At 37.6% G+C, this 24,759-nt stretch overlaps 1 protein-coding gene across 7 annotated transcripts in view; it reads left to right on the top strand.

Annotated features, from left to right (window-relative positions):
* The first annotated feature begins 4,307 nt into the window (after nucleotides 1-4,307).
* PECAM1 (platelet and endothelial cell adhesion molecule 1) overlaps nucleotides 4,308-24,759 on the top strand; it is a 34,338-nt gene continuing 13,886 nt past the window's right edge. For 3 of the 7 annotated variants that reach the window (XM_026099099.2, XM_064522717.1, XM_064522718.1), the window contains exons 1-13: nucleotides 4,311-4,606; nucleotides 4,753-4,779; nucleotides 7,267-7,560; nucleotides 8,522-8,821; nucleotides 8,909-9,178; nucleotides 9,562-9,822; nucleotides 11,059-11,340; nucleotides 14,293-14,574; nucleotides 14,988-15,095; nucleotides 15,997-16,024; nucleotides 16,496-16,566; nucleotides 17,277-17,333; nucleotides 19,696-19,764. In XM_026099099.2, the coding sequence (XP_025954884.2) occupies nucleotides 4,573-4,606; nucleotides 4,753-4,779; nucleotides 7,267-7,560; nucleotides 8,522-8,821; nucleotides 8,909-9,178; nucleotides 9,562-9,822; nucleotides 11,059-11,340; nucleotides 14,293-14,574; nucleotides 14,988-15,095; nucleotides 15,997-16,024; nucleotides 16,496-16,566; nucleotides 17,277-17,333; nucleotides 19,696-19,764 (2,083 nt within the window). In that variant the 5' untranslated portion in view covers nucleotides 4,311-4,572. Of the gene's footprint in view, nucleotides 4,607-4,752; nucleotides 4,780-7,266; nucleotides 7,561-8,521; nucleotides 8,822-8,908; nucleotides 9,179-9,561; nucleotides 9,823-11,058; nucleotides 11,341-14,292; nucleotides 14,575-14,987; nucleotides 15,096-15,996; nucleotides 16,025-16,495; nucleotides 16,567-17,276; nucleotides 17,334-19,695; nucleotides 19,765-24,759 lie in introns of all 7 variants that reach the window. The other 4 variants (XM_064522714.1, XM_064522715.1, XM_026099098.2 and 1 more) reach the window with 4 other exon arrangements.

Here is a 24,759-nt window from a genome sequence, read left to right as displayed (position 1 = left end):
TAGAAATCAGAGCTATTAAACAGAATTGGAAGCCATGGTAAATGACGTTGGGTGCTTTTCTAGCCTTGTTTAGTTATTGGAAAAGCTTGCATTGGTTTCAGTAAAGATGGACTCAGATCTCTGAATGTTTGAAAAATTTTTAGAAAATTTATAAAGTCCCAAACATTTGTAGAAACATATCTAAAGCAATTAACTGCCTTTAAGATAGAAGTGAATGAGTTTATACAAGAAGTTATGTCTAGTAGGGACAGGCTCTGATAACCTCAGAATATTTTGTTCTCTAGATAAATGTTTTAACAGTAAATCAGAGAGGTAGAACTTGAAGGCAATATATGAAGAGACTTCATCTTTTCTAAAGAAAGAGAAATTCCTTTTAAGAATGGGTATTTGAGGCCAGGAGATGAACGTTAGGGACTCTAGAAGATTTGTGGGATTTAGCATGTGCTCTGTGAGGAAATACCAGTCCTAATGATCAGCACTGCAGCATGTTCTGTACTGTCAAGCCAGCTAGCTGGAGAGCTAATGAAAATAAACAGCTGAAATGTGGTGCAACTTCTAGCTTCCTTTTCTGTCATAAGGGACTCGCTGAAAACATCATATATTTTGGACCCAAAACTTGAAAATCTTTTTCAGCATTTAGTCCTTAGGAAACTAGATTTTTGCCTCTGATTTTGGGCAAAGCTCTGTTCAAATGACAAAGTTGGTGGGTTTTAGAAAATGTCATGTTTAAGTAAATGGCAGGAGGGACAGTCAACAGAAGCAGGAATCTTGAGTTCCCAGATGAAGACAGCTTTAATGTTTAAGGGTCTGAGTCACTGGGCATTAGGTTAAATGTAAAGCTTCCTATAGGCTTCAAAGGACATTGCATCAGATTATATTGACTTCTCCATCTACTTCAGAAGGTGTATTGGATTATTGATGTCAGTCCTACTTCTATCATAAATGCAGTAGAGGCTGAAGGGAGTTTTTTAAATGGTGTATGTATTAGAATTACTTTGTCTGATCTCACATTTTTCTGAAAAAGATTTATTGAGAGACTAAGGTGATTATTGGGAAAATATGCGGTTGTATTACTAGCGCAGGTACTTCTAAATTAAAGTCAAATTACTTAAACTAAGCCAATCTGAATTCCCGTTTAACAATAAAGAATGGTCTCAAGACATTCCTTTGCATCTGAAATCCTTTTCTCTTGAGTTTCATGACATTTTGGCTCAAGTTCCTGCACTCAAGTTTAGTTTTTGGAATTTGACCAATACCAGAAAGATTTTCCTCTCCAGGGCAATTTTGAGGGCATATAAAGAATATGACAGTCTAGTGGCCTGTGAGATTTTATAGGACATCTTTCACTTAGGAGTGACATCTCACGTTAGTGTCAGGTTTTGACACCATTAAAGCTTACTCCCAGCCTTGTTAATCTTAAAGGCCATCCTTTCAACCTCAGTCTGAACCTAACCTGGTTCTGAACTCAACCATACTGGCTCATTCTAGTAGAAGCTGAAGTATATTGGCCCACACCCACTTTCTCCTTCCCCCTCTGTGGCTAAGAGGAGAGCCTTTGTCCCCTTGTGGGAAAGACTAGTGTGTTTTTCGCAGACCTCTGTATGTCATGCTGAATTCTTTTATGGGTAAGGGGAGGGGGAAATGTCCTTCCTTCCTATTTTTTACTGTCAATAGCAAAAGTTTATCAATCTTTGTTCTCCATCGGCCATGTGTTCTCCTCCTCCTTTCCTTTACCTGGCTCTTGAGACACTTACTGGCAACTAGCCAGACTATCAGTCTTTTGTTGTTAGTGTGTTTGAAACAGTCTGTGTTAAGCCGAATAAATATTATTAGTTAACCAGCTTACTACTTAATCATTAATTGCTATGACAGCTGCCCCATTCTGCACCACCTACTGCAGAATGGTTAGATGGGTGCTTGTTCATATTGCTGATATGCTGGTAAATAGATAAGTATTTCTCTCCTGTTTTCTTTTGCAATATACCACAGTTATGTGTGTAATATAAGCTATACGACAATGCTTGTAGCTATAAACTGTTGTTTGGGAAAAAAAGTTTTGATTGACCCCAGGAGAAATAAAAGGGTTTTCATATAAACAGTGAAGTATTTGTCACTGTTTACAGACTTCTGTCAATGTAGTTAGTACTGTTTTTAGCAGTGCTTTAATACACTTGATCAAGCCTATAGAATATGTCAGTGTTGAGGTCCAAGTAGTATGACACCAATGTGCCTTAAAAGTGGGCTGATACACCAAGAAAGAAATCTCCTGAACGCTGAGTTCCTTAAAAGTTATAAAGTGAATATTATACGGAAAATGGGACTGCTAAGGGCTGAGAGTTTCATTTTCCTTTTTAATTTTATTTTAATTACTGACTTTCACCAAGTACTTTATTGTTAAATACACAATCTAAAAGAAGGAAGGGTTAAAGCCACAGGTTAACCACAGATTAAAAAAAAAAAAAAGTGAGATGCTGTTTTTCTGAGAAAACCAAAACATAAGCAGATAACCCTGTTTGGTATAGAAATCCTTTCACAAAATTTCTCCTGTTCACTGTGGGTTATATACATGGGCTGCCAACAGCTGTTTTATTTCCACTATTGTTCCATACAAACCTCCATGAGGAGGGTCTCATAACATGGCGGTGGGATGTCTGCAGCTGTTCCCTGCTGGTGCTCCCACCATTGTTATCGCTCATAGTTGCACCTGTAAAAAGCAAGGCTGATAAATCTGCAAAGTTAAAAGAATGTCTCTTGTAGACCAATTCCAAGAGAAGTAGTTTGGGGGCAGATCTGAATCTGCTAAATATTGAAATCTCAGTTATTTTCTAAAGCTCTCAAATGAATTCTGCAGCATTTTCTTTGACCAGTATGGTAATTATCATAACAGCAGATCAGAACCTAAAATCCTTTCTCTGAAACTTTTACTTGATCTGCAGTATGTGTATTGGACTTTGTTTTCCATGAGGAATCAGAATGTTGTTGATTTTGATATTTTTTTCCCTAATTTTTGGGCAGGATAGTAGTATATTTTTTAACTGCAGTAGTTTTTCCCTGGGCTTTCCTGATTATATGATACAGTGTTACCTGTCCAGCTCCTTTATTTACACACACTTGGCCTGGAATTTCTATGGTCTAAAATTGGTGCTTATGGTATTTGCATATGGCACTTATGCAAATACCAGATTATTTAAGATTAAAAGCACACTTGCACAAAAAATGCTCAGCTCTCCCACTCCTGCCCTATTTGAATATCAAGAAGCTGGCCATGGTGATGAGATTTTGGACAATTATTACATTTTGATTGTCTTCATGATTAGAGTGTTCGCCAGCACACTACCTGAGTCAAAGCTGACTGCTACTGATTCACTTGGCACACGCTTTCCTTAGGCTTTCCTACACAGTTAGGAAAAAACCCTCCATTTTGTAAAAAATGAGTAATTCAAGTGTTCTGTTCTGAAGGTCACATCATTTCCTCACTGTACCTCAGGCAGATATTTACACCAATGGACATGGAGGACAAAATGCTGAAGCAGGAATATTTTGCATCTTTTTCTCTTCAGTTCACATTTACTTAAGTTCTGTGTTTTGGATGCAAAATGAATCTCCACTGATTTCATGTTGGCTCTCATACTGTTATATCATTGCAAAAAATTTCTGATGCAGAAGAGGTGTGCAGATCCCTCAGAGATGCCTGAATTCAAACACTTCCAAGCATCTGGAAGGTTTAGCTCTTGCTCCAGAGTATTCTCCGTTTCAGTTTGTTCCAGTGCTGCTTCAGCCCTCTGATGGGAGATGAAACTCCAACTGTTTTTTTTCTTTTGGTATTTAAGTTTTATGATTGTGTATAACTTGCAGTGTTCTAACTTTACAGAATAAATAATTGTGCACTTCTGGGCTTTTGATATGTGAGGGCGATATGTGAGGTCCACCTGTCAAAACCGTAGTCTAATCCTATAGTAACTATGCTTTCTGAGATAGAATGTATTGTGCGCTCTACAGTAAAGCTGTTCTCTGCTGGGATAAGAGACTCAGAAATGGAGGAAAAATGAATAATTAAGTATATGTATTCTCTGAAAGAGTTCTCCACATCAGCATGAAGAGACATACTTGTTCGAGGCTCTGTTGAGGTCAAACAGTAAATGTAATTCTTGTTCTTAAATAGTTGATCATGACTTAAAAATACCCATATCATCAGGAACTGCAGGATAAATGTCATTGGAACTTGTTGTTTTTTTCTGATACACCTTAAGAAATTAAACAAAGCAAATGCATTTGGTGGCGCCCTCAGGAAAAGTCCAGTCACTTCCTGAACAGTAATCTGTCTGTGAGCAGCAGATAGATTTTCATTGTTCGCCATTTCCAGTTTCCAGTAATGGGAACGATTACTTGAACCAGGCAGTTTCTGCTGAATATCTGAAAAACTTACCACTTTTAATGGGAAAGCTTTATCTGTTTCCATAAAACAAACAAACAAAAAAACTTTTTACCTGTTTTTTGGACCTTGAGGCAAATCACATCTGATGATGAATATTGTTTTATTTTGGAATTAAGTGTCTGTTCTTCAGGAACGAGATGTATCTTGCTCTTCTGGTGATTTTCTTGCACTGTAAGTTTGATAACTAAGTATCTGGGTGTGTACACGTGTTTTTTGTTTGTTTGATTTTTGTTGCTGGTTTGTAGTGCTTCCCATTACTGTCCCTCAATCTGTAAGCTTTGAAAATGACATTTCTTTTTTTTTTTTTTTTTTTCCAGTTTCAGAACTTTACACTCAGGAGAAAGGTAAGTTATGATTTCGCATGGAATTTTGAGAGAAGTAATTTAATTAATTCCTCAGTTGTTAGTGTACATCCATAATGGAGTTTAGCTGGATTTGCTGCACTGTAACTCGGAGCAAAATTTGATCATGAAAAAAAAAAGATATTACTTGGTGTTGTTTCTTCATGCAGTATTTAAATGAGATATGTGCTGCCTATATTTTAATAAACATTTTCATGAAATCCCAGAGCGCTCTGTTTGACAGAGGCATACAAAAGAAGAGCTAGAAGGGGAAATTTAGTTATTAGCATTTTGTTTTTTTCTTTAAACAAAACTCCTTCTCATCCCCCCCAAGCAAGGAGGTACTATAAAATTATAAAATATAAGTTATGGGCACTCTCTGGAGTATTTGCTTTTTATTTTGCAAAATTTCCCAAGAGCATGTCTGAGCAGAGTACAGGACTTGTGTCCTGAGTGGAAAGCATTTAATTTTTACATTATCTTCTTGCTGGCCCCCAGCACATACATGCTACATCTTTCCTTTTTTTCCATCACTTTGGGGAAATGGTTGGTCCTTTTTTGCCAGTTAGTCTATTCACATGCAAAAAATACAATTTTTATACTTATTATGTACCCAAAGTTCTCTTGGGCAAGGTTGATTTATAAATAGCTGGTAAGTGGACATGGCAAGGGACTTCTCTAAATGCAGGAAAATTTTCCTAATCCAGTAGCAAATTTGTAATACAAATCCTGAGCAAGATAGGCAGATCCAAAACTTAAGTTCTAGGGGAAGGGAAGATGAATGAACTCATAAATGTTTCTGTATACTTGTTCATCTAACTGTGAATTAAAAAATTATAACAACATTCTAATAATTTTAAAATTCTATGCTATAAAATATTTATCATTCTTGTGTTTATACAGAAGCTTTACTTCTTAAAGTACTTAGCATATTTTTTAATAGGAATATTGTATTCAGTATATTTTTTCCAGGACTAACAAGTCTAAATTGTAGGAGATATTATATGTGTTCGGTTTATGTTCTCATTTAAGTTAAATGAAGGCTTTGTTTTTGTGTACGATCAGTAAGGATTTACACACTAAAGGCATATACGTGTTTGTTTATATACGTAAAGGCATATACATGTTTGTTTGCAGAACTGGAAACCAAATATCTTTCATCATGCTCCAGTTGTCCTGAACTAGAGATTTAAAATTCTCCCAAGCTTGTGTGTTATGTGTTTAAAGTGGAATTTTCTGAATGAAGTAACTGTAACCCTATCTGAGATAAGAAATACTGGGATAACTCCAGAAACTTCTGCTAATTCTCAGATACGATACAGAAATAGTAAAGGTACAAAAAACAAACCACATTTTTGTTCAAGTGCAAAAGGGAGGACTGTGTAAAAGTGAGTAAGCCTGCTAAAAATGAAACTTCAGAGATAATTAAATTCTTACAGTGATACAGAAACAACTGAGTGGACCATACTGTGGGAGCATGGTAGCAGTGCATGACACCTGTTAGGAAAAACTTGAGAGATGGTAAAAGGTAGTAGGTATGGCTAAAGAGCAAAGTGAAGAAGATTTTTAGAAATAAGAAGGTATCCTTCAAAAAGCTGAAGTTATATCCAGTCGAAGAAGCCTGGAAGGATTGCACAATCTGGAGAGTAAACGTAAATATATTTTTAAGGAGGCCAAAAAGAGGAAAGAGTTAACTTAAAGAGCAACTAGCTAAAGAAATCAAAACTAGTATTAAATAATGTGATGTGTGGTAGACTTATTTGTAGAACTTCTTTCCAGTTGATATGGCAGATGCAAGAATACATATATCCAAGGCAGAACTGGACAAGTATTTGGAAGGCGTCCCTATTGGGTGTTTACTAAATAGATAAAACAGTTGATTTAGGAAAACATCTGAGCTGAAAACAGTTGGAGGCTTGGAGAACGAGTATTGGAGGGAAGGTATTACATATGCTTGCCTTGTTTTTACTGTGTCTGGGCATTCACTTATGGCTACTGGTAGAGACAGAATATTGGGCTAGATGCACCCTGAGTCTGAACTGTTCTTAGATGTCATTCTTGATCCTTCAAGCAGATCTTTGTAGGTAGATCTTTTTTTCCGCTTAGAACAAGCAATGGGAATTCACTCAGTGGGGCTAGTGGAAGGACCAGAGCTACTGAATCCAAGGAGCGCTGCAGTCCCACAGTTCACAACATTGGTGGCCTAGCGATCAAACTGGTGGCTCACTCAATGATTCTGTCAAGCCCCCATGGCAAAGGCAGAGGATATATACAGTGCGTGCTATGATAAGCATCAGTTGCCTCTAATATACCTGTGTCGTGGAAGGTAGAGCTGCTACCACTGTCCACATCTGTGAGATCTGACCAGTAGCACAAAAAGAAGACAACCTGCTAGGGTACAATGAATTGTTTTTAGTGATTAAAATACTTGAGATAATATTATGTTGGATAAATTGAAAATAAATGTAACTTTTTTTTTTCTCCATCAAGTTTTTACTTTCAACATGGTTGAAATCAAGGTTCAGCCATCTGTCAAAGTGAAGAATGGAGCTCCCATGTCAATCATCTGCCGTGCCGATATTAGCAAAAAAAGTGATTTCCAGCTGAGACATAATTTTACAATTTTTAAGGATGGCAAGCTTGTGTTCATGATCACATCAGATAAAGGAGAGGCACGATATGGAATACCTGTAGCTAGATCTGCAGATACAGGAGAGTATGAATGTACTGTGGAAGCAGGTGGGAAGATAAAATCTAGTAACTCCTTACACGTTTGGGTGACAGGTGAGTGTTCCTTCAAACATGTCTGTTTTCTAAGATGCAAAAAGAGAACAACCTCCCAGAGGAACTAACAACAATCAGTGCTAAGATGGATATCTTACCTAGCAGTTTTTTTCCATAGACGTCATTGTACTTTACAAGAGTTTATCACAAAATCGTCACTTTAAGGCACAGAAGTGAAATCACTATCCCAGGGTTACCTGGCAGATCAGTGTCAGTCAGGAATGGGATCTGTATCTCCTGAGCCACCATACAGTGCTCTGTCTCCTAGGCTAGAGAATGTGTTATTCATGAAAGCTTGTGCCTATGGCACAATTGTAAATGGTAAATCTGGTGGAAGGAGGACTAGATTACTGGAAGAGCTGGAAATAGAATATAGAGATTCTCATCTTGTGAGAGACATTTCCAAAGCCCGTATCAACTGTAGACTACTTTTGTGGGCTGTGCCATATCAGTCTTGCTCCTTCATCTTTTATGCACTTCTATCTATAGTCTTGGCAGCCACACATACTCTTAATTGCAAGAGGAGAAGCAACTTGAAGAGTGTTGGTTCATGGTTAAATAGCTGCAGGGATGTACAGGGCCTGTAATTTTCCTTCAAAGGCCTTCACCTTAGTTACTTCCCTTGCTGATTTCTGGGTGGCAATAGGAAACACTGAAGAAGAAGTGGTCTTAATGTTTAAAAGAGTGATTTTCATGCTTCACAAATTGCATCAAGAGTGTGTTACTGTCTTGAGAGATGTTCTGTTCTTCTGAAAGTGCCCTGACATGCACCCATACATAAAAGGGACTGTTTTAAAAAGCTCACAGGTGCAGCATTTAAAAAAAAAAATCCCTGAACCCTGGTTCTTGTAACTTATTTGGATCTGTTCATTAGTACAAATCACTAACATAATCATCAGAAAATAATGCCTTTTTCATGATTATGCAGTGATCTATTTCTTCCTTCATTTTCTATTCTAAGGGATGACCAAGCCAATACTGACTGCTGAGAAAAAAGAAGTTTTAGAGGGTGAAGTTGTGAAATTACGCTGTGAACTGCCAGAGGAAGTACCTCCTTTATATTTCTTTTTCCGGAAGATAAAGATGAATTCAAAACCTAAACAAAAACATGTACTTGAACTACAAAGAAATTTTTCCACGGTGGAGTTTTCTGTTGAAGAGGAGGATAATATTTTACATTTTGATTGCTTTGCTAGCAGACATGTAAACCTTGAACTTGAAACCTCAGAACCCAGTAACAGAACACTCGTTACAGTCAAGGGTAAGTTGTTTAGCTTTTATATTTACATTTCTTTGCTTGCCAAAATTAAAAAGGTTGGATCATGATTTTATATGTATTCTCTTGCAGAACCATTTATAAAGCCTACTCTGAATGCCAAGCCCTCAAGTAATATTACAGAAGGAGACAGAATACAGTTTGAATGCTCAACAATGATAGCCCAAATGCGTGGCATTGAAATCATACTCCAGAAAAACAAAACAATACTGAACAGTGTGCAAAATGAGGAGCTTTTGAAATACTCTGCAGTAGCTACTCTAGAGGATAGTGGTGAATACCTGTGTAAGGTGGAGCAAGGTAGAGCATCTAAAACCACCAAGCTGAATGTTGTTGTGGCAGGTAATGCCTCTGTTCTTTTTAGACTTTACTCAATGAGGTGGTTTTTAGATTTGGTAAGATTTGGTAGATTTGCAAAGTTTACATCCAGACCTGAATAAATTTTCCCTAAGTTAAATGATATTTACATTTGGGTTTGTGATTTTTGCCTGCCACTGATAATTCACAATTAAAATAGTGTTTTGAAATAACATACATGAGAAGTGGCTTTCAAAAAATTGCAAAGTTTCTGTTTTCCCTGAAAATATAACTATGTTGAAATAGGATATTTGGTTTTGTCCTGATTGTAAACGTTCACTGTGTCCTTCATTCTGTATACTTTGGGATAGGTAGTTGTATTCTTTTATGCTCAATTTGAGTGAATTTGTTCTGTTTCTATTTTGCAGAGTTATTTCCCCAGCCAGTATTGACTGCTTCTGCAATTAAGCTGGATGAAAATAAGGAATTAACCTTGAATTGCAGCATTAGTGGTTTTCAGAAAGCTAACTTCTCTATATTAAGGAAAAAATCAAACGGAGACATCTGGTTGAAAAATTCTAGGAACTTAACAATGAGAGTTCATGTGAATGACACTGGATCTTATATCTGTAAAGCGGAAGTAAAAGGAATAGTCAAGGAGAGCAAACCTGTAAAGATATATGTTTATGGTGAGTTGATATAGAGGTTTAGAGCCCAATGTTGGGGAAAAAATGGAAACCATAAGCATATAAATTAAGTTCATCTGTTTTTGGAATCAATCCTCAGTCCATAAACTAACATGCTGTTTATTAGTATTTGCTATCTTATTTTCTGTGAAATGTGCTTCTAATCTCTAGCTGTAGAAGATTTGATCTGTCTTGATCTAATCAGGTGAGACTTTTCTAGGGCTGGCCCGGAGAGGAGGAGGAAGTTAGTATGTCTTCCCTTCTTCTATCTTGTCCCCTCAGTTCTGTTAGGAACCAAATAACTCTTATGTCATTAGCATTCCCAGGAGATGGTAATGTTCTGCCAACCTCTTACTCATCAGTCTGATCTGAAACTATGTCAGTGTCTGCATCCCCCTGAACACCCAGACAGAACGCCATGAGAGCCAGAGGTCATCTGGATGGCTCTACCCCCAGGAAAGCCAAGGTCTTTGCTATCAATACAACTCCCTTCCCCCACCCCGTGACCAGCACACTAATTATCAACACCCCAATTTCCTTCCCCTTCGTGGAACTTACAAAGTCGGTTCTCAAGTCAGTAAAGGGAAATTAACTGAGTTGAGATTGACTGTGCGGCAGACAGAGAGATCCCTGGTTAGGCTCTGCATGATCCATCTCAGGTAATACAAGTAATGCTACTTTACTTGCATATTTTTTTGCTGTACAGACGTACTGCTTGGGTCAAAGGTAGCTCTGAAGTTTGGATGATCCACAGCTGGGTCACTGATCTGTTTTTTCCTTTACACTCTCCTTGTATGATCTTTTAGTCCAATTCACATGTTTTATATATGTGTTTTTGCTTTGTTCAAGTCATCTCTCTGCTTCTGTTCTGCGTGATCCATCTCAGGTAATACAAGTAATGCTACTTTACTTGCATATTTTTTTGCTGTACAGACGTACTGCTTGGGTCAAAGGTAGCTCTGAAGTTTGGATGATCCACAGCTGGGTCACTGATCTGTTTTTTCCTTTACACTCTCCTTGTATGATCTTTTAGTCCAATTCACATGTTTTATATATGTGTTTTTGCTTTGTTCAAGTCATCTCTCTGCTTCTGTTCTATCAATGAGCAACAGCTCCCCATATAGGCAGTCTGTGGAAACTAGCTGAATATTGTATGTTTATATGATATATTTAAAAAATTGTATATTTTGGCCTTATGCAACGGAATTGGTGATGTTTTTTCTTTTCTTCCCATTTTAGCTCCAGTCTCCAAGCCAACTCTTTCTGTTGTCGGTGGTTTACCGGAGGTAGTGTTAGGGAAGCCTCTACGGTTAATCTGTCGTGCTGTGATGGGAACACCGCCAATAACATTCACATTCTACAAAGGAAATAAAGCTAAAAAAATAGAAGTTAATGACACATATGCAGTGTTCTTGGATGAAGATATTAGACAAAATGACAAAGGAGGATACAAATGTGACGCTAGAAATAGTCACTCCAGTGGTATGAAAACTAGCAATATTCTAAATATCACAGTCATAGGTAAGTCTGTTTAATCCTTCTTGTCTGATGTTAGATTTTGATTTTTGAAGGTGTTTGTAGCATCAAATGATGGACTAAACAAGGTGGATGTGAAATGTGTATAAAAGTTCTTTTCAGGTGAATTAAAAATGTTTGGAATCTGTATTGCTCACTATTTACTATCAGAATTTTTACTTCAGTGACAATCTTGATCAAGTTAACTACAACTGAAATTATTTTAATGTAAGAGATTTGGCTTGAAATCTTATTCTAGAAGTAGTCTTATTGGGAAAAATATGAATAATTTGATCCTGAATATTTGAAAATCTGAACGATAACTAGCTGTTTTAGTTAAATTTATGACGAAGCATTCCAGACCAGGACCAGACCCAATTTTTTCATGTTTGATTTTTGAAGGGCTGGATTAAATGTATGTGTAATGATACTGGAGCTATTTCTGTGATATTATGTGCTAAAATCAGCATGTTAGCTACATTCCTGGTAAAAGATTTAAATCTGCATTTTTTTATATTTTAGTAATCCATCTAAATACCTCTGTTATTAGTTTGACACTGAGCATTTTCAAACCAGAAGCTGCAGTTGCTAAGCAGCTCTGAAAGTCAGTCTTATTATGGCTCATACTAGGAATTACTGTATATGAGCGGAGACTCAGATCCTACAAATATGTTTGAGGTTACCATTATGTTCTACTTTAAGTACAGTGACTTCGCTGGCTGATAACCCTTAAGAGTCAGAGGGCAGAATTGTACTGCTGGCGAGGGCGGTAGGGTCTCTAGGCTAAGAGACGGAAAAATGTGAAGTTAGAAAAAACTCATCTGAATCCCTAAATAATCACAAGCAACTTTAACAAAGGATGGGGAAATTTCAGTCTACAACATGAGGAAACCTGTGGGAGATGCTGCAGGAAAAGATAGAGGCTGCATTAGAAAGGGCAGAATTCCTCTGCCTGGAGGGAGCTTGGTAGCTGAAGCTTTTAAAGGAAGATGAACTGGAAGTTCACAGAAGAAAGCTTGGAACCTGTTACATGCTGGAAATCTTATTAGTACTCCAAGAAGGAGAATGTAAGTGAAGGTGTAGTGATTTGCAAGTGTGCTATTAGCAGATATGAAAAGAAACTGAAGCAAATAGCAGTTCCATAGCAGGCCACATGAGACTGGTGTCAGGACTGATCTCTGTTAAGAAGAGAGTTCTTAACAGTGAAGAGAGAATCTTTCACTATCAGAGTGTTTTCAGTTTTGTGTTCCAGCGTGAATCCAAATTGTGTTGGTTTAAAAAAGATGAGCTTCTGTTTAACAGGTTGGTTTTTCTCTGAGTTCACTGGAGAAGTATAAGTTTTGACATTGAGTTGTATGTGACTAGAGCAGATACATCCTGAATTGTTGCTTTTCCCCTGTGTCAGTTGGACTATTGCATGTCTGAAGGACATGCTCTCCACTCTCTGAGCCCCTAAAGAGGTCTTGAATTGCAGTATATGCATTTGCTAGTCTCTAGAGGTTGGAGAGTGTCTTAACTGCATCAGTTCCACCAGGATATGCTTTGCTGACACTAGAGAGAAGATGAATGATGAAACTATGAAGAGATTTATCCGTTAAGATTTAAAGTCAAGGTGACTTTAAATAACAAGTAACAAATAAATCGATAGAAAGCATAATCTTCTATTAACAAATGGATGTTTCTGTAGTGGCTTACACACGTTTGCTGGGACCGTTAGGATGTATCGCAGCTGTTAGAGCTGGTGGTTCAAGATATGTGGTGACAGTGTTTGGAAGTTCTGAATAGAAAGTCATGGTTTGCGGCCTGGTGAGCCAACCTTCTGCAGAGTCACTCTCTCCTGAGGTGGTTTCTGCGAATTCTTTGTATTCTGGACACAGGATCTGAAAAAAGACCTGTCTGATGGATAAGTCCTGTCATGGTCATGGGATCAGTCCTAGTAACCCACATCTTACATCTAAATCTTAGATTCCTGCTCCCTATCTAACACAAATACAGCTTTCATGAGTAGCATTTTTTTATATCAGCTTGGGCTTCCTGTTTCTGCTTCTATACCAGTGTTGCCTTAGTGATTTCTCTTTTACATCTGCCTTGTGTTATTTGTGACCTTGCCTTATTCACATTTATAAACTTTCCAGAGAAATTTTGTTTAGTGATTTTGGCAAAACATTTCCTTCATATCCCAAGCATTTAGGGAAGCTACTAACATTCTACATATCTTGCATCATAAAAAGTCTTAACTGTATATACATTTTTTTCTTACATAATTTTAAGTGCTGATACGCATCTTTTCCTGATCTAGCTATGTATATACTGATATACTTAATTTGTAGAACAGTAAACTTAAAAGCTGTATTTTGGCTACTCAAACTCTTACAGCTTGTTAAAATGCAAACTAACTTCTCTCATTTTGTTCACTATAATCTGTAACCCCTTAAAATTTTTGGCTTGCTTATGCCTTTGAATAATTTGATCCAATATCTGTTGATGTTCACTACTATATATTAAATGTTACAAACCAGATATAATACAGTTAGTATAAAATAGCACAACTCTACATAAGTATATAAGTATAGCTATATAAATTGAGCTATAATTATCTGCACCACTGATCTGTTGGGTGTATTATCTCTGAAAATAATTGAGATTGTTTCTAGGTTGGGGCCTGATGGGGATCCACAGAAGTTTAAGAAAAGATACTGATTGACTTCTGTGGGAATGGATATAGTTTACTTTTGCATTTGCTTAGTTTCTTTATGGTGCCTGTGTAATTCTGGGTGTATAAAAATATTTACTAGATAATGCTATCTGGAAGAGACTGTTCAAAAACATGAACACTATGCATTCAGTCTGTGTTGAGCTAAGAAAAACTCACATTGAAGCAAGTATTTCTACAGTACAGTATTTTATCATTGAAGTCATTTTTCATAGTGCTGATATTTTTCTTTGTGTCTTCCGTAGTACCAATCAGGAATGCCAGCTTGGGCAGTAGTCCTTATGGGGAAGTGGAAGATGGCAGTGAGACTGCTTTTCTCTGTTCTGTGAAAGAGGGATCATGGCCAATCCACTTCAAGATTTTTAAAAAAACTGATCATGAAGTCCTTTTGTTTGAAAAAAGTGAGAATGCAGACAGAATCTTGTGGCGCAAGGAAGCAATGAACAGACAGGACACGGGAACATATTACTGCATTGCTTCTAATCGAGCTAATGTGGATGTGAAGAGCCATCCAATAACCATCAATGGTAAGTTGCTTTTATGATAAGCTGCATACTCTGTCATCATGGCAGGTGAGGGTCGTGTTATGTGAGATGTTACGGAGTATACCTCCCTCGCATGTTTTTCTTCCACCATTCTCAGACGTTAAACAGAACCATTTATAAGCAGAGATGTCTTACCTACACAGGACAGTTTAAGGGATGCTCAAAAGCCAAAGAAGCCGAATGCAGAAGTTAAAAGCAACTGTTTGTTGTACTGAGAAGTTGTCTGTCACAAGGGAAAGGCTCAGTAGTGAACTTTGCATGCAAGTCTCATTAAAGTTCTCCCCTAGCGCTTAAGGCAGCCTATTTGTAGTAAAACGAAAGCTCAGGAACTGCAGAAGTTGATAATGATAGCCTGCCACTGTACATATTTATAAACATGTCTTTCTTATTTCCAGTCATCTTAGCGGCTTGGCAGAAAGGAGTCATTGCTGCATTTGTCCTAATACCTACTGCAGGAGCAATAGCTCTGACTTCATGGTGGTTTTTGTTTAAGAAGAAAACAGGTAAAAAATGATTCTCTTCTATTTTTTTGGTGATGAATGCATTATAGCTAAAGCCTTGCATTTGCTTCAGGAGCAAAGGCCTGTGAGGATGAAACTTTAGGAGATGTCTTTAAATACAGTTTTAGAAAGCAGCAGAACCTACTTAAAAATGTGTGAGGTGGCCCAGGTTAAGCTGCAAGCACGCTGAAGCTTTGTAGGTACCCTGAATAGAACGGGAACATTTAGCCAATGGTGCTGGAAAGGCACTAGTAGAAGAAAAAGCTGTTGAAGATAGGCCAGAATTTCACTGTTCAGATGCAAACCCAGGTCTGGAATTCAGTTTCTGCAGGGTAGAGGCAGATGGGACATGAGGGTGCTTTTTGTTTTTTGGTTTTTTTGTTTGGTTGGTTTTTTTTGAACCAGTATGGAGCTACGATGATTGGATTTGGGGTCCCAGTTCAGGGATAATTGAGGTACTGTTCTAGTTCTTATGAGGCAAACTTAAGACTGCTTTTTCTCCCTGCACTCAAATACAATTTCACTTAAGGATTTATCTTTTTTTGTTAAGGTACTGTTGATCTTGTTCTTTCAGAAAATAAGTAAATCTGTTTTAAATGTTCATCTTGAGATATGCAATATGTTGCAAAATATTTGGGAAAATTTGGAGTATCTGGCAATCCCAGACTGCTTAAATTGGCTTGTCTGAAGTTTGGGGTTTGAGATCATAGCTTCCCTGCAAGAGAAATTTCAGGGACCTGGGTGATAAACAGGACATAGAATACTAGGTAATTAATTTTATGATAGCCAACAGAAAGTATTCTGACTTGGGTAGATAATCATTTTGTTTTGTTTTGATTTTTGTCTTTTAAATTCTTTTACTTATGCAGTGTATTAATAACAGCTCTTATTTTTCTTTGTCAAGCTAAAAGACCATCCATGGAGATGTCTGGGTAAGATGGCTTGCTTTCCGATAATGCTGAAATATTTCTGTTTAAAGAGCCGGAGGCCTTCCTCCATATGAATATATTTTATCATGGCACACACCTGCAGACAATAGATGGTTGTAGCTGTGTGCTTCATACACCACCTGCAAACTTACAACAACAGGATGAGGAAATACTCTAAAAATAGAAAAAGATCAGCTAAGAGGAGTAGAGGAATGTCAGGCCTACATCTGAATACATTCAGATATGGAATTAAAAACTTGAAAGTCTTCAAGCAGAATAATGCTAGAGGGACCACTTTTGACTTTAAAGTTTGCTTGTGCTTTTCTTAAAGACGGAGGCAAAATTTTCATTAACTTCAATAGTTAAGGAGGTATGGTAGTTAGCACAGGCAATGACTGAACTTTGCATATCATCATGTTGTTTTTATTGCCTGTTTTGGATAATTACGTCAAATTTTGTTGGCTTACTTTTCAGATCTGCCTTGGCTACAAACCTGACAAGTGAAAAACTGACAAGACAGAACAATGATGGAGACTATTATTCCAGTAGGATATTTTCCTGAAGACTGTCAATGAGTTGGCTTGATTAAGAAACACTTATTTAAAATTTTGGACTTGCATGGTTGTGGTTTGGATAGGGGCCGTTTTTGGGGGGAATGCATAGGAATGCCAATAATATTCTCCCACATATTTCCTGTCGTATTTTCATTGCATAGCTTTTTATGAGCGTGTCTTATACAAGGATTAGTTTATGAATCTGCCCAGTTATTTCTACCAGGCAGTTAGTTACCAATATTACAGGTGGAGAAACCATGGTAAAAAAAAAATTATTTGCTGTTTTTGGGAGTGTTGGCACAGTCACAAGAAAATGTTTTCGGAGAAGAAATTTGAGAAGATGGGGCATCTAGTCCTGTGTTCTGGCCACAGTATAGGTATATTAACTTGCCACCAGTTAGCACCTGTTATTCCAGGATCTTAATACACTTTACAAAGATAGATGGGCATGTTTAGAACACCTGATTTGGACAATGTTATCTCTTGTTTTTATTTAGCTGATCATTTGAAAAAGTTACACTCTTCCCATCTGTGTTATATGACTGTCTTGGACATAAATCTAAGGGCGGAATTTCTCATCTGTAAATAAACATTGTGACAATAAGAGTTGCAGCTTTGTTTTAATGAGAAAGGTGTAACTCATTCATTTGACTGGCTATAATAAGTATTCTGTCAGCTTAACTTTTGCTTGAATATTTTAGGATCAGGTTACATTGAAGATGGTGAAAATAACATGAAATCAACAGATGAAAATAAAGGTAATTGCGTATTTTTTAAAAAGTACCTCTTAAACTATTTTATGAATGAAAGTTGTGATTTTTCTGATGGTAGCAATCAAGTTTTGAAAGTCCAGTCCTTTTTTCTTACTCTCTGATAATGAGGAAAACTCTTGCCTTTGCTGAGTCTAGTTCTTTTTCCTCATGTGCAAAATGACAGTGATGTGACTCCTTTCCCAACTGCATTATGAAGTGTAATTAGTTTTGCTGGGTTTGAGGCCATCTGCTGAAGGATGGTATAAAAGTACAACTTATACTCAAAATTTTGAGTTCAATATGACATATATTCAGAGCTTGTTATTTTCCAGTGTGATACCTCCAGACTTCTGCTTCTTTTGTTGCTCTTTCCTTCTTCATATCTGCAGATCTTGAAATGTTTAAGCATTAAACCTAAAAATAATCTGCTATAAAATCTGAATAAAATGACCTGCCAGATGCCTTGAGACACTACGTAGGCTAATATGAATAATCATTAAAATATGTCATAAAGTATTGCATCATCTAGTATGTTGTATTCTTAAAGACTGATGTTTAAGATATTTAGTTAAAGGATAGAATTTACATATGTGGGTATTACCCTCTGAAAGCATACTTTGTCCCAAATGCTTTTGTTTTATACTGATGTGAAAGTGTTCTGATGGGTTAGATGCAATTTCTGATGACTTAGAATACATGTTGACTTGGTTGTCTCTTGGACTATGAGTCAAAAGGTAGCTGGAAATGCATTGGTGTAATAGAAGTTCAGATTAATCCAAAATTAATCCAGATTACAGAGCTAGATTCCTCCATAAACTTGTATGCAATATAGTAGGAAATAGGTGGCAGGAATCTCCATTTGATAATTTGTGCTACAACTCTGAGTGAACAGGGCAGCATTGTATCACAAAACTAAGAGAAAGGAGCTGCACTAAGTTAATTTTGCAGGAAAGCTTGGAAACAAACTTTGTAAACAATAGCTCAGTGGCTCTTGTTTTTTCCATTGTATCCTACTTGTTTCAAATCAGATGGGTTCTGGTCTAATAATCTGCATATGTGTCAGAAATAAATGACATCAATCCTGACCAGCTGTGGATTGGGCAGCTTCATTAAAACCAACTAAACTGTTGCAGATTTCTACCAGATGTGAAAACCAAGGCAATTATTCATGTGCCTCTAAAAATAGCAGTATCTATTCTTGCATTTGTGTAGTAATAGCTTTTACTTCAGCGAGCAAGAGGAAGGAGTCTCCATTTGGTGCGTGGAGCTTATCCCATTGCGGTCTAAATAAGTCTAAATAAGATTAGAACAGGAGAGAGTCACCCACCCACCAGAAACATAGGAACATAAGGCTATAGTGGTTCTCCAGGATCATTGCTGTTGTAGGAAGCATGCCCTTTAAACTTTGTTTTTAATTAATACGGCTTCTTAAATACTGTTTTTTGTTTTGTTTTTCTCTTGTCTCTCACCAGTACTATTGGAAGGCTGCTCCAAAATTTTGCTGTGCTGATCATTAGATCTTTCTCTAACTACTGTTTTAAAAAAGTCCACAGACAGTTCTGCAGGACTCCAGGCTGGATTACTGTGGTTGTCCTTCCAGTCTTTACAGGAATGCAGTAGAAATCCATCTCCACCCTAAGCAAAAGGCAGAACAGAAGGCAACAGTTATTTACTGCATCTGTTGCATCCAGCTGGCCAGTACTGGTCAGCCAGTAGTCTTAGTAAACCAGTATCTAACCATTGTCAGACTTTTTATGGGCATTGTGGCAGAGGAGCAAGATGAGATGGGTTGCCAGTGTAGATTGAGCCATGCAAGAGAGAAGTGCTGAAATTGCTTATTGGCAAAGCAGAACTTGAGAGGATGAGAGCAGATGAAGGGGGCTGAGGAAGACTCAGGAAAGGCTTTAAATATGAGAAAAGTAGAGAATAGGAAGTGTCCTGCCACAGCAGCTAGGGAAAAAGAGGAGAAAGTAATTTTAGGAAGAGAAAAAAGAGCAGGAAAAAAAAAGATAGAGAGGAGCTGGAGTAAGAATATGGGAGAATCTCATATAATCCCCTGCTTCATTTGTATTGTGCCACTTTTGAAGGTGCTAAATAGAAAGTAAGAGTTTAGGCACAATTTGCAGATCACACAGTTTCAGAAATCTGGCTTGAGTTGGCCTGCTGCCTCTCAGGAATGAGCTTCAGGCATGGGTAGGCCTCACACCTCTTAGCAGAGTAACTCGCATCTGCCATAAGTAGGGCCTGATCCTGCACCTATCAAAGTCAGTGAGGAATTGTCTGTTAATTTCAGTGGCAGCAGGATCAGGCCCACAGCTCAAAACATGCAGTACTACAAAGAAATATCTTCTTGATGTTTTGGGGGCAGGACCTGACCTTGAGAGTGCCGAGGTGGAGTACACTGAAGTTGAAGTATCAACGCTTGATCCTCACAGAGGTAATAAACTGTCTGGCCTCTATGATTATATTTTGGGAGTATCTCTGGGCACGTTACTGTTCCCTGACACTAGTCTGACAGTGGCATCTGTGGGAGTAAGACCAGGTTGTGTTACATGTGCATCACAGTTTCATACTAATAGCTCTCCTTAATCTACGTGATGCTGTGGCAACTGTGCTGTTATGCAGTGCAACCCTTCTTCCCTTGTGATCCTCTTGTGCACCTGTCCTTCCCTTCCACGAGATCTGTGCAGGGCAGGACTCCCTGCTGGAGCTGTGGCTCTGAGCAGAGGGCAGCCTGCTGCGGATCTTCATTTTATAGAATCCATATTAATTGAGAGGCATTTGAGGATGTCCACAGGATAGAACAGAAAGCAGAGGAATTTCCTCTCTTTATAAAGGAACTGGCTGAAGGGTCAAAGCTGTGATCCACTTGTGATGGAGAAAGAAGAAAGGAAAGAGTGGGTTTAGTCTCTCAGCCTGAAGAGGGCTGGAAACCATCTTGGATTTTGTGGCACATTAGATAGAGGAATGATGAGAATATTGATGCCCAGATAACTTTGGCCTCCTGCTGTCACAGCAGCTACAGTGACAGTAACCAGAGCTCATAGCATGAGTCTGAAGTACATCTCTCTGCAACCCTGAAGGAGGAACATTCACTGAAATTTGTTCTAAACACCAATTCTAAAATTCAATCATTTTCTGTCATTCAGAGATCCATGATCATTATGTCCTTGTGCTGAAAGCTGTTAAATCATTCAGAAATGTGCAAGAAAGGTTCAAGTAGCTAAGAGCGAATAAAACCCATGAGAGACATTTATGCTATGCCCTAGCTTCTCTGTTTTAACTGGATGAGAAGCAGACTGAGGAAGAAATGGACAAATTTGCTGTTTCCTGGTAGGAAGGGACACTCACTTATTTCAGAGACCAAAGGCATTCTTGTTTAGTTAGTAATACAAACATTTGGGCAAATGTGCTTGCTCTTCAAGGTTGGCAGCAAAGCTCTTCTAGAACAGTTAGTCTTCCTGTTCTTACTCTGTTTTCTCATAAGCTGGTGTCTTTCATCATAGTGGTTTCCCTGTATTCTAAGTGTGCTGTCTGTCCACCTCTGCTAAGTTCTGCACTTTGATACCAAAGTTGTACTGTTTTTCAGAATAGGACTAAGATGTTTGCTGATTGTTCTAAATGTTTCTCAGTGTGTACTGTGCAATACAAAGGTGTAGAATGGTAAAGATATGTTAGCATATGATAAATGAAATGGAGATCACTATTAAATGCAAGATCAGCATCTCTAAATACAGTCTTTTCATCCCATTCCTGATATAATGCTGTTCCAGTATAGTGGACTGAGTAATAAGATAGTTTCTCTGCTATGTAGACTTCCATCATAGCTGAATCCAGTTAAAATGGGCAAAACAATATTTAAAAGATAATGTGTAAATGGGAACAGACACTGCAACTGAATGCTGACTCATGTTACAGACATATATGACATTCAGTACATAAATTGGTTCTGTAAGATTGAACTGTGCTTCAAATATATTGAGATGTTTTAGCTCCCCAATCTATTTCTTGTGGTATACCCAGCACACAAGTGACTACTTAGCAAATGCAAACTTTGGTTGTGTAAATGGCAACTGCACTGCAAGCATTTAATGTGCTAATCTTTCAGAGCATCTTGATGATGCTGCCTGAATGGAAGGAATTGTATGAAGCCTAGTTGCAAGATTTTTTTTTCCCAATCCTTCACCTTCTGTAGCAATGAGAACAAAATTAGAATTATTCTCAAGAAAAGAGAAGCAAAACTAAGTTTCTTTATATGCCCTTGCAATAATCATATAAACCTGCAAAAATCTTTCAGCCGTAGGACTGCCACTGATACTTATGCCACACTGATGTTATTGCACAAGTTTTGTTTCAAATCATAATATTCTTTCTTGTCTTTTTGTGCTATGACCATTGTTTGTTAGGGAATAGACCTTTCAGATTATTACTTAGCTCCAGATCCTAGTGTTTAAAACTCATCACATCTTTTTTGATTCCACCTATTTTCTGAATGGCAAAACACAGCACACTTGCCTCATCTCTGGGCATGCACGTCTCATCCAGCAGGCTGCATGTAGAGCTGTTCCTTCTGCCATTTTAGGAACTAAGGATTTCCTTGATCACCCAGGACCAGCTTTAAATTATTTTATCTGCCCATTCATTTGTTCCTGTTGCCACTGTTGTCAGTAGCAATACTGCTGTTCATCTCAGAAGCAGGAGAATTACATTTTTTGTATTGTGAAATAATATTGCAATATCTAAGCTGTAACAGGAACCTTTGGGTCATCTTTGGAGATCAGAAATAACTAAATGCCATCTCAGAATAACCTTGCGTAGTTGTAGAAAGATGTACATCTTGTCTTTGACAGTAAAGAAGTATTTACATTTGGAAAGAGTGATTTTACCCTGTTTTTTGAGCCATCTCTGCACTATCAGGTCATTTTTTCTGAAGGGTTTTTTTAACACAGTATAATTATGAATAGTCTGGAGTATCAAGAACTTTTATCTGTACTATTTATCTGTGTGAAGAACAAAAGCCAAGGTTCATTCCAATGTTAGTGGTGGTGGTAAGTTTGCTAGAAGAAAAGTTGCACTGCTTTATTTTAAAACATCCACATGGAAATAATTCGATAACTACTTGTGTGAAGTAGGGGTGAAGACAAATACGAGGCAGAGCTGGGGCTATACAGCCCAGCTGTTATTTGGGTTAATCATGATTAGTTGTTACCTTGATATTTAAAGAGCTGCTGGTTCTAGAAAATGATTAAATTGAATCCTTATGAAGACTCTGTTCCTAACAAAAATTGTTCCTAACAAAAATAAAGCGCTTATCTTTTCTAAAGCATAATTGTATAAAAAGATGGCACAATGATTTAGACCCTTTATTGTTAATATGAGGAAAAAGAAAGGCCAGTGCTAAAGTAAGATCAGGAAATATCCCTAAAATGAGAAGGGAGAAACTGCTAATCATGGGTGAGTAAGAACATGCTCCTTCTTTTACTTTTATAGTTGATTAGTCATCTGCAGGGTGGCAACATTATAAAGTCAGCAGGAACAAAATGTCAAATCATCCAAATCATTTCTCCTAGCACGTTTTTCCAGTGCTGGGACAACTTTTGGAACATTATAAAAAAGAAAAACATGGACAATGGTATTATGTAAGAATTTAATGAAAAAAAAAAAAGGCAAGCTAAGGAAACACCTCCCACCAAGTCTTTCCACAAGATCAACAGGAGTAGATTTAGGACTGTAATCTGCTAAATAAATGCACTATTAACAAAATGAGCTACTTCTCATGAAAATTACTAAAAGATTGCATGTGATTTCACTGGAAATTGGATTGATCATTTAAGCAATACTGCATAGGATACGAAATCTACTTCAAGATCTTCAGACTTTTTTTTTTCCCCCAAAGAAAGTTCATGCCAAAACTGCAAGTTTGAAAGCATTATTAGGCACTTGGTGAGGTGCAACTCCTGTGGTCATTGAAATTAATAGGAGTTTTGCAGCTGAATTCTGTTGTGCTTAGCACCCAACATTTAAAAGATGTTTAACAGAATTAGTAAAAATGAAATTAAAAATAAGCTTTGGGAAATTGTAATGGGGTGCCTGAGCCACTGAGATCCTTCGGAGCAATGCAGAACAATAACAATCCTGATTCTTAGTTTGACTGACAGTCAATACATCTGAATTCTTTAAATGTTTTCATAGCTAAAGTACAGGACTGTCTCCAGAAATCTGAATTCTCTTTCCAGTTTCCTGCAGACAGGGAACAACTGTCTTCTAATTATTTTTTTAACTTTAAGTAGAAAAATTTAACGTCTTGTTTTAATGAAGACATACAGAAAGTAGAGGTAATATTGACAGAATTCTGAGGTTTTCTAAGCAACTCATTACAACTGAAATTAATGAATATTTCTAAAATGCTTGAGGTCTTTCAACAGCAAGCTCTTTGGCCCTGCCTTCATGGGCCTTTATACTGACTGAAGAAACAGGTTTTAAATGCATAGTGTTCTGGAACAGTTTGCTTTACTCTGGTGACCTAGGGATTTTTGGTCTAGAAACATTCAGGAAATCAAGGAAACTGTTCTGTTACCCCGCTGGCCACAGCTGTGCTTATACTGGCCATAGGGAAACTGAGTTCTTGAGCTTTACAGGTCTTTGGCCAAGGCTCAGCCCCTTTCCTACTGGGATAAGTGCCTGTAGTTATGATACTAGGTATCAAAACTACATGGAGAGGATTTCACAGATATCAGGAAAAAAGGAAGAGCTTTTTGGTTTTCGTCTCATAGACAAGAGTAGAGATTTACAAGGGCCTATTTGTAACTCCAAGTGTGTGAAAAATGCATGGCTAAGACGAGCATTGTGTATGTATCCCAGCTCTGTCCTTAGAGGCATAAATCTTCTCTGTTTGCTTTTTTCCCTTACTTTCTATCATTCCACAAGCTGCCTTTGCCTTCCCTTCTGCTATGTCCACCTGATCTAAGTGCACTAATAGAAGAGTCTGCTATGGTGAAGAACTGAGAGGAGACCCTTCCTGGAAAGTATGTAGGTAGAAGCTGTGCAGTATGCAATGAGAATACTCTTCAGAGACATTTTGCAAAGAACAGCAAGTCAGATCATTTTTGTGACCATAAGATTTAATCAGGTCAGTTACTAAAAGGAGGTGCACTTAGTATTCAGAATTACGGATATCCTCACGTCTAGGATTCCTCAATCCTTAGAACAAATAGAAGAAGCTCTTTCAAATCATGCAGATAAATTCTTTCTAGTGTAAGATGTTTCTGTAAAACTAAAGTACTGTCAATTTAAGTTGAGAAGCTTATTAGAATGTTAAAGTCAGATTTAGGAAAGGAAGCCTATTTTGACTGTCATTCCATGTACAGAGGGAAAGACATCTCTAGCAGAACCATACAGACGGGGTTTGGGGGAGGGGGTGCAAGTGCTTTTT

Source organism: Dromaius novaehollandiae, chromosome 18, assembly GCF_036370855.1.
Source record: "Dromaius novaehollandiae isolate bDroNov1 chromosome 18, bDroNov1.hap1, whole genome shotgun sequence".
NCBI classification, from domain to species: domain Eukaryota; kingdom Metazoa; phylum Chordata; class Aves; order Casuariiformes; family Dromaiidae; genus Dromaius; species Dromaius novaehollandiae.
The sequence above is the reverse complement of the archived record's forward strand: the minus strand, read 5'-3'. Positions and strand labels throughout refer to the sequence as shown.